Consider the following 10339-nt stretch of genomic DNA (forward strand, 5'->3'; position numbering starts at 1 on the left):
GATGTCTACTTGTGATTGATGTTTCAAAGAAACAAAAACCAAAAACAAAGAGAAACGAATAAGAAAACAAATTTCTATAGATCACAATCACACCTTCATGCTCTCACAGATGTAAAAAAAATGCAATTGTCTAGGTCGAGAGAAGCTATAAAAATGAGAATTTGCATTGCAGTGTTGGACTAATGTACTGTATCATGGCATTTGAAGACATTAGTCTCACATTGCCATCTCCACTCTGTTTGTACCATCTCAGTGCAGGAGGAAGAAAGAAAACATAATCATCTAAATTTTGTGTAAGGCACAGTGTGAGCAATAATCTTGAGTTGTACATTTTGAACACCATGTATGATTTAGCCACAAGTGCAGCACTTTCAGACTGTTTTTCTCTCAAGGTGGGTGAGGGTATTGTGATGGATAAATGTGGCTGTATAGGAGTGAAAGCACAATGAATGGTTGGTGTCTGGGAAGGTCAGGACATGGCTTTGTTTAAAAAAGGCAGGATACTGTAGATTCTGATAAAAATGCACAGAAATCTGTCCAGGAGCTCCACACAAAACTACTCCTGTGTGAACCTATGTGCACTGACAGGGCAATGCAACAATGCTAAGGAACATACAGAGGAGGCTAAGTCCTCACAAATGAGAAAGATGGCCTTTGTTGTGGTGTGTCTTGGAGAGAAGTGGGAAGAAAACTAAAAATAAGCGCTTTAGATGAATCTTCCACATCAGTACAGGGGAGACAGAGAGGCACAGTCAGATGGAACCTGTTAAACCCAGTCTATTTAGAGAATGTTCACAGAGTTGATGCTGTTCACTATGGAAACATCTTTTCCATCAACCACAGACAGTGCACAAATAAAGACAATGGAAATTATCTCTCATTCAAATTCATAATAAAGGCAACTTGTTTATGGAGAGAATAGGCCATCTCTCATTGGCTGGATATCCATTAGTTCAGAGAGAAAAACATAGTGAAATCCCTCCTTTACTGTTTTATTTTATAATATAAAAAACATTATTTCTGCATACTGCATATTATTGCTGTAAAGATGGATTCCAGATGATTTGTTTAGCTGCTGGTGAAAAAGAGATTCAATGAACGAAGTGTTTTCTTTTCTACTTTATCCTGCACAGGAGGTAAACATTCAGCAACATTCATATACTTTATGTTAACATATTGTTATGACATTATTATATTGTCAGCAGTATTATTTCAGGTTTTAGAGTGGAATCCATATACCTTAATTAACTAATGTTCATATTTCTCATTGTAAATCCATGATAAATGTTTGTTTTATGAGTGGATTTGGATTTCATCTTAAACCAGTTCTTTAGCTACGGAGCTGAGGAGGAAACATTTTTAGATGCATGACTTTACAGTCCCCACCTCAAAGTTCTGCATGCGAGCGTCAATATTGAATTTAAATTTTTTAATTGACAGTATATGAAAGTGTTAAAGCAGGACTGTTGAAAGCATTTTCTTTTTTTACTAAAAGTAAAATTTGATTCCTACAAAATGTCATGTTCTTGATGTTATGTGACCGTCGTTTAAGCATTTATCATCATCCTATAATTTCCATGACCGTTTCATGACCAAACAAACTGCTCTTTACAAAATGTTGGGGCTGCTTTGAGGTTTAGGCTTAAGACACCCACTTCCTAAACTTAGTTTTGAATTCACATTTGTCGATAAAAGTTGTTCGAATCAAGCGTAACATTTTTAAATCGCTGATGTTTTAGACCCAGTCATGGCTGTTTGTCAGTCCTTAGCTGAAAGCAAAGGGTCAACATAACTTTTTCATTTCATGCTGGACTGGTGTGTCACAAATGCAACTTTTTGTACACGTTCAGGACCTGAAATGCACCAAGAACATGTACTTTACAGTGGTTTATGTCCTGCATCATGTTCCCCACTGATCATGTCATGTCCACAAAACTCAGAGTGCATCAAAAGTAGAGTCTTTATTGATGAGTGGGCAAAAGAACCACCTCAGTTAAACTGTACAGTTACAGGATATCATCTCGCGAAGGAATGCCAGACATAGAAATTATGGACCTCAGTTCATTTTTCACCTCAGGTTTCCATATCAACATCTGTACAAGTTGTAATCCCAAGTCTTGAATCTATGAAATGCAGTGGAATGCATGCTAATACAGTATGCAGTGCAAGTGTCCACATTTAGAAAATTTACTGCACAAATATATCTATGCCTAACATACTGTAGGTCAGACATTTGCATTACATGAATCTTAATTTGGAAAGACAGCTTAATGTGGTCTAAGCCAGTTTCCATACATCAAACATCTCTGGGGTCATATCCAGCCTGAAGACGTTTTCATTTTGAATGTACTGTGATCCCGACACTCAAATGCCGACATTTATGTTAAGGGGAAATATAAGAGGACTTAGCAACATTCAAGTTTCCTTCACAGTAAGTGCCACTTCATTTCTTCTTTTTTTTATATTCTTGTAAGAGCATAACAATACTTTAAAAACATTCCCAGTATCATCATTTGCAAATAAATGTTCATTTGCTAATGACTTTAAAAAAAAAAAAAAACATTGTAATTTACATTTTTAGTCATTACATCCTATGGCCTGTTTTCTTTTCTAATTGTTTTTCATTATCCGTCTGTATTTCACATTTGCTTGTGCATTACCATTAAAAAGCAGTCTACATTTTCAGTTACGGAAATCCATTTAAAGAATAAATTTCCATATGATGACTATTCAATTTTGCATGATTTTCGAGACCACAAGATGAGGCTGCTTTCATATTGACTCAATATTACTAAAACCTATTCTATCATCATGATTTCTTTCTTTAACCCTCTCTCCTTTCTTCTCCATCTACATCTTCCTTTCTCAAACAAGCACACACGCACGCACGCAAGCACACAAACACGCACACACACACACACACACACACACAAATGCTATATAAAAAGACACAAGCAGGAACCGACGTTCCTGTACGGTCTATACAATATGAAATCAAGTCATATTTCAAAATAGTGTCATCTGCTTAACATGTTTTTTTTTTTTTACAAAGGAAAACAGGCAATTTTTTTTTATGATACAAAGAAACCTGACACGCCCTAAATCAAGTCCAAAAAATCAAGCATGTTAGGAGCTTCTTGGGTTCACAACAGCTATTTAGATGTATCCAAGGTTATTGGGTCCATTCGATAATCTGCAGTCTCCTTTGAATTACATGAAAAGGCGTCCAGGGTGGTCCATCAATCCATTCACACCCTTTGAGTTACTTGATGTGTTTCAGAGTTAGTAACGCTCTCATCAACACTTTCTATTCACAGTCCCCAGCACATTTCTTCAAGGATTTCAACCCTCTATGTGCCTGTTTTGTGCCTCATGTGACACAGAAACTAATTCTCAGTTGAAAGCTCTGGGGCGTGTCTGTCTGAAATAAGGCAACATTATTTTAAAATGGCAACTGTCACGCTTAGTAAGAGTGGTGATTGTTGTTATCTTCCCTAGTCATGCTGTACATCATCACAAATACAAACCATTTAAAGAGTAACCGAGGCTTTTCTGTTGCCCCGTTCAAACCTTTGCACCTGACACATGGATTCATATATCAACATTCTTCATAACATGGCACTGTGCCTGCGTTTGTTGGCAAAAATTGGATTTTGCTGTGCAAAACAACAAAACAGACACTGACACTTAACCAAGGTGCATTATTTTCTCCACTTTTGCCTTGAAAACCTGAAACATTTTCTCATCACATAATGCAGTAGGCCTCATCCTGGGGCAGGTGTTGTTTAGTCCTCCAATAGGTGGGCAGGTGAGCTCTCAGCACTTTCCTCAGGTCCTCGTTGAGCAGGAGGCAGAAGATGGGGTTGACTCCAGCTTGGGCGAAGCTCATCCACACCGTAATGGAGAGATATCTGTGAGGGATGGCGCAGGACTTGACGAAGACCCTCCAGAAGCATGCCACGATGTAGGGAGCCCAGAGGACCAGGAAGAGCAGAGTGATGGTGTAGAACATCCTGCCCAGCCTCCTCTCTGACCTCACTTCTTCCATCCCGAGCAGCCGTCGGTGTTGATTGTGTAAATTCTGCCTGATGCCTAACAGAGTGGGTGGCATGGGACCACGGCCAAATCCCGCAATCCAGTTAGCTGCAGCTTGACCAGTGGCCCCAGGACCGTGGAAGGTCCAGTTCTGGCTGATAGCTGGCACTAGCTGGACAGGTTTCATCTTGCGGTGCCTGTACTCAAACAGCAGCAGCTTGGCGTAGAAACCGTGGGTGGCCAGGACCACCACAGCCAGCATCAGCATGAATCCCAGGGTGTCGTTGGTCTTCAGGTAGCGGTGTTCAAAAATGCACTGATCCTCATCGCGGATGAACTTATAGGTCCCCACATCAAAGACAGGTGGGAACGCCATGGCAACGGCCAGAGTCCACACCATGCAAATGATGGCAGCACAAGTCCATATGGTCATACGTTTGGCATAGAATCGGTGGTGGGCGATGGCAAGGTAGCGGGTGACAGCAACACAAAACAGCATGAAGGCAGCGTGAAAACAAAATAGCACAGCCATAAAAGCCACAACCTTACAACTCAAAGCACTGTAAGTCCAGGCCGAGCTGTTATGAACGGAAACCAGCACAAAGGGGAAGCAGGCAGCAGAGCGAACTGCATCAGCCAGGCACAAGTCCAGGAGAAAGAAGTATGGAGCCTTGTGAAGTGTCCTGTCTCGTAAGACCAGCAGTGAGACCAAGAGGTTGCCTACAAGGCTGACACAGATGATCAAACCCAAGAAGACCAGCTTGAAGTAGGCAGACACATCTGTGGCCGAGACTCCTCCGCTGCTGCTGCTGCCGTCACTGCTGCTGCTGCTGCTGCTGCTACCGCCTCTTGCTAGTCCGCTCTGTGACGCCAGCACAGCCAGCAAACTGCCAGGGCCATCGATGGCAAAGCTCTGGTTAGCCATTCTGTCACCATCCACGGGAGCCTGCCTGGTTCGGCCCTTTATAAACACTAGTGATCCTCCTACAGCCGTCGTCTTCCGCGGCTCTCTCGTCTTTACAAGGAGAGGCCGTAAGGCTCTTTTCTACATGACAGACTCATCTTTCCTCTTTGTCCACAAGCTCGCCACCTGTGAACAGACACACATTTTCGGAGCATGAACAACAAGATGCCTGATGTGCGTGTTAGGTCTAAATCAGTGCACTAAAGAGAAAACCAAACTTATATTGACAGCATGAATGTAGAAGTGCTGTGTTGGGACACACAGTGGAAATCTCTGCCTTCCTGTTTCTCTGAGGCTGGGATCAGATCAGCAGCTCTACAGCATGCCAGCTCCTTGGCTCTCTCAGTAATTACCTTGCCCGTTGCTAAGATACAACAGCTCACATACTTTGTGCAAGTGTGGGTGTTTGAGTGAATGCATGGGGGTGTACAGGGGGATGGAGCAGACACAGTACAACCAACACTAGGCATGTCCAACAAACAGGGATGTTGTAAATGAGCAAGAAACATTTGATGCTTTCTTTTTGCTGCTCTTTTAATGTGTGTGTGTTTGTGTGTGATTGTGTGCGTTTGTGTGAGAGCGTGACAGTCAGTGAAAGAGCAGAGGGTGTAATCTGTACCATTCACAGCACATAGCAAATATGAGAATATAGTGGCAGAGCAGGCAGCCATTTGGTTTTTACCATAGGCCAATGTGTGAAGTGTGGGCTTTTACTCAACGGGAGAAGAAAAATATCACTGTGATTATCACAGTGAGGTGTTAAAACACGGAAATCAGCCTTGATTAAAGACACCACATTTAAAAACATGAAGATATGTATAAAAAAAACTCCCATTTGAGATGCAGGCGCTGCTAAAAATCCAGCCGTAAGGTGATAATAAAACATTAGCAGTGCTTGTCTGGGTGGGCCTTGTCTATGTAGGCCATGAAACACAATGAGATTTGCTGTAACTGTGGGCTTATTTTCTTCCATACACAACAGCAGCCCTCAGCCACCTTGACAAACATCATTTCCCCTAATTAGACGGGTGCAATGCCAGCTAGGCCTCAAACATAAAACAGATGAACAGGTGTCAAAATCACCTCTGCTGGTGTGTGTGTGTGTGTGTGTGTGTGTGTATGCGTGTTTTTGTGTGTGCGTGTGTGTTTGAGAGAGACAGAGAGATGATAACCTACCTTTCATCCTTTCATTTCTTTTTTTTTTCTTTTGAGGGAGGGTGGGTTGTTCTTCTATCACGATGGAAACAAAAGCAAAATGTATATATACATATATATGATCCCAGTTTCACTGTTTGCCAGATTGAGAGACAACCTCATAATAAAGCCTCATGCTCTTGCTGTGATCTCGGGTTCAAACAACACCTGTTATGCATAAATCCATCGCAAGGAAATCGAGCTGAGAAACATATAATAAACATAAGACGGCAGATGCTACATAATAATCAGCAGCTGCTCAAACAATCCAGGACGAGGGCTCTAGATATGTATTTAAAAAAAAATATACATATATAGCCTATGTATATCCTCTGCCACCTTTTTACAGTTTCATAGAGAGGGATGTCTTCATTTGCTGTGTCTCAATATCATCGGAAAAACAGATTTTATGTTGCATCACGTCGAAGATGGGTTTCCAGAAGGCTAGAAACAGACGCGGTCAAAAACATGATTTTGTTCCGTTCATATATCCAAATGATGTCAGATTTTCAATGCTTATAATAACCCACCCACAAACGTTAGAGAGGAAAAAAAGATCGCGCATCCCCTAAATGAATCGTCTTGGCGAGTAGCACCAGAACAATTAGTCCGCACAGACACCAGCCTCGATACGTCTCTCTTTGCCATCTTTCAGTCGAAAAAAGGCAATGTCTTTACCCTCAGCTGTTAGTATGCAGTCTTTGTGTTGCTGTCCAGCAAATGTGGACTACATTTTAATAGTCCACAATAAAAGCCTCCATGACAGAACAAATACATTTTTTTGGGGTCAAATCCAGCGATGGCACGAGGAAATTCACATCGCAAACGCTGTCGAAATAACAATATTTAAATATATATGTATATATATTACAGACAAAAACAACACGGCTGGATTAGGCGAATTATTCCTGAATAATCCCAATTATGGCTGCTTGCAAGGAGGCAGCTCGCACATTCGCGGAAACCGTCGGTTTTATTCGGGAGATAGAGAGAGAGAGAGAGAGAGAGAAAGAGAAAGAGAGAGAGAGAGAAAGAGATGGTGGTGATGGGGGGGCAGACAGAGAGAGGGAGAGAGAGAGGTGCAGTATTGTGGGCCATAACTTGAAAGGAATTTTTTTATGCTAACCGTCTCCCTGGCATCATGTATGACGCCTCAGTTTGAGCCAGTATGGAGCGAGGAGCTGTCGACAAACAAGATTTAAAATGATAACAACTTTATTAATCCCAGGGGGAAATTGAAAGCTGCTCTCTGCTCCAAAGAAAGAAAAGCAAAAGAAAACAAAGAACCACACCCTTGAGAAGAACCAGCCCAACACAAATACAAACGAGAGAAAAAAGGAAGGTGTAAGGTGTAAGCAACAATCAGCTGTGCTATGCAGTGTAATGAAGGGATAGGGTGGGATAAATAATGATGATGGTAAAAAGTTGGCTGTAATGGATAAATAATGAAACACCAGCAGTAACTTAATAGTCGTGATAAATGGTGGTCGCACTAAATATGGACTGGAAAACATTATTGTCCAGTTTTAGTCCCTTTTCAGTTCCAGTGGAGTTTTACGGTTTAATGGCCACTGGGAGAAAGGATCTGTGGTTGAACATGTTCCCCTGACCAGCCAGCACACTGTGCAGTAGATGGAAGGGATTGTCCACAGACAGAATCCTCCTCTCAGCCGCGACAAGGGTCCAACAGAGCCAGGCCTCCTGAATAATTTGTCTAGTTTTTAGTGTTGGCCACCTTCATGTTGTGCCCCAGCAGACCACAGCAACCACCACAGGCTCCTCAAACATCCACAGCATGGTGAAAGATCAGTCTCCAAATGCAACCAACTCTGGGCTTTTATAAATTGCTTAACAGTATATGGTATAGTCCAGTTTAGAGTCCAGGTGGAATCCCAGGTTTCAACCTCCATCTCCTCCTCCCAGATAGTGAGAGGAGTAATAGCAGATAGGGCCAGAGCCTATTATGCTCTCTCATCCCCTGATGTTTGAAATTACAGGACTTTGAAATGGTGGCTGGGTCGTACTGGTATTGCCTGAGATGAAGCTGTGGGAGGGGTGGATGGAGGGGCAGATTTAAGGCCCAACATCAAATCTAAAAAGTATTACATTTGTTTGCTCGATCCACACTCCCTTCAGTCACCTGGCTGCTGGTCTTATAGCCTGTGATGCCCCACATGCCCCCTCAGGGTTGTTTTGCTGTTCTCTGCTCCATCTTCCTCCTGTGAGCCTCCTTCCCTCACTTGATTCTGAGGGACCACAGTTTCTGGACCCCTTTCTGTCACCTGGCCTGTACACCTTGTTTTTCTCATCCAGGACGGACTTGATCTCCATGGTGACTCAGGAGTTTTTGTCAGGGAAGCGGTGAATTGTTTTCTGGGTTGTGCACAAACAAATGGATGTCACCTGTGATACAGTCTGTCAGGCCATGAGTATCCTCACCATGTGCCTCACAGAGTGCCTCCCAGTCTGCAACCTCAAAGCATCTCTACACAGAGGACTGGCTCATCTGACCACCTATTCCCAGTTCTTTCAGTGGCAGGCTTCCTCAGGTAGTGAGAGAAGTTGGACCAGGTTGTCACCTGACCTGTCCAGACAGGGGAGGGCAGTGGAGTTGTAGGTCTCTTTAACATTTGCATACATCAAATTCGATGTCCTCTCCCCCGGTGTAAAGTCCACAAACAGGGTCAAGGTGGGAAGTGTCTTTGTGAGGGCCGTGTGGTTAAAGTCTTCAGAGATTATACAGAAGGCGTTGGGTTGTCGACTCTGGAGTCTGGTAGTATGCTAACAAGATAAGGCCTTTAAATAATTTAAAAAATCTATTTGTTTACTCTACTGTTTTATATTTACTCATTTTTTATTTTAGCATCTACTGTTGAAACCAAACAGCAGGGAGGAATCAGAAAACACTCCCCACAGGGCCACTGTAGACCATGTAGGTCAGGATCATAGATCAAGATGCTCCTAAAGTGTTATTTGCAGGATTGATGCACCAGTCAAAGAAATAAAATAAGGTTTTCCCCTTTTTTACAGCAGAAGTAAACTATATAGTCAATATTTATGCCCTACATGTTAAATGTCACTGCTCACTGGTAAGCAGGGGGCCTTTATCAAGTTCTGTTCTAAAAATAGATGTTGAAAAGATGAAGACTGCTGTATGTAAGGCGTTATTTAGTAAAGTACAAAGACTTTATAATATTTAATTTAGAATAACGGCCTTGAGGAGTAAACAAAGCAGAATAACCTAACAAAACACTGAGACTGTGCTAAATGACAGCTGTGCTGGACCAGTTAGAACCAAGACATATTCATGGACAGTGCCTGCAAAGTCTTTTTGAGAACAATGACATGTTAAAGAAGGAGTACAACAGAAAAAGATGTACCTTGTTCCAGGGATATTGCTGTCAAAGATGTTATTTAAGTAGAAGCTAAAGCTGCTTCTCCTCACTGTGTCAACTATTTCTCAGGAGGAAATCAGTCAAGACTGGAACAAACCAACTGCCCTGTGGCATCTGACACTGAAGAAAGAAAGTAAGAGAGTAACTAAATAGCACATTTAACTGATGTTTGCTAATATGTCACAACACTTAATGAGCCTCTTTTGAAATCACTGCTTAACACATCACTTGGTGATGTAGATGATCAGTTTTAAATCTGCTTAAATTTTTTATACCTTCCACACTCCAGCTATGTGACCATCACGCAAATTAATCACGCCCACACTTTTCCTAGCGCAAGTCTGTGAAATGTAAGTGTGCTCTGGTTAATAATTTTGTTTTAAGGCCAAACACACAACCAACAGAATGGACGCCTGATATCCAAGGACTAACAGAGACAACTGTAGGTTTGTAGTTAAGAGAAATTTGATGCAATAGGGTTTGAGTGGCAGGAAAATATTGACTAGCGTAACTGTTATGGACTTGAATGTTTAAACAAGTAATTTGTCTTTTCAAAACCGTGCGTGACATCTCATCATGCAGCATCTGACGAGATGTCCCAGGAATCATCAGTTTTCAAATACTAATCTCACCTTACAGTGGCCAGTGTGCACTGTACTCTAGTATGACACCATGGCTTCAGTGCAATGCGTGACCTTTGGCTTTTGTCTGTCTCACATTACCGTCTGTGTATTTCTACTTCAAGCAAAGC

The 10339-nt window shown here is 42.0% G+C and overlaps 1 protein-coding gene across 1 annotated transcript; it reads right to left on the reverse strand.

The window, feature by feature from the left end:
- Positions 1-1944: 1944 nt before the first annotated feature.
- LOC137139080 (probable G-protein coupled receptor 173) lies at positions 1945-7899 on the reverse strand. Its single transcript, XM_067525816.1, has 2 exons — positions 6176-7899; positions 1945-5125 (listed from the first exon to the last, which is right to left on the reverse strand). The coding sequence occupies exon 2, from the start codon at positions 4958-4960 to the stop codon at positions 3746-3748; it is 1215 nt and encodes a 404-aa protein (XP_067381917.1). The 5' UTR covers positions 4961-5125; positions 6176-7899; the 3' UTR covers positions 1945-3745.
- Between the last annotated feature and the right edge of the window lie 2440 nt (positions 7900-10339).

The sequence above is a fragment of the Channa argus genome, chromosome 13, assembly GCF_033026475.1.
Source record: "Channa argus isolate prfri chromosome 13, Channa argus male v1.0, whole genome shotgun sequence".
NCBI lineage: Eukaryota > Metazoa > Chordata > Actinopteri > Anabantiformes > Channidae > Channa > Channa argus.

Bases quoted from the DNA above. Each gene is read 5' to 3' on its own strand.
- LOC137139080 (XM_067525816.1), bottom strand. From the start codon at position 4,960: ATGGCTAACCAGAGCTTTGCCATCGATGGCCCTGGCAGTTTGCTGGCT.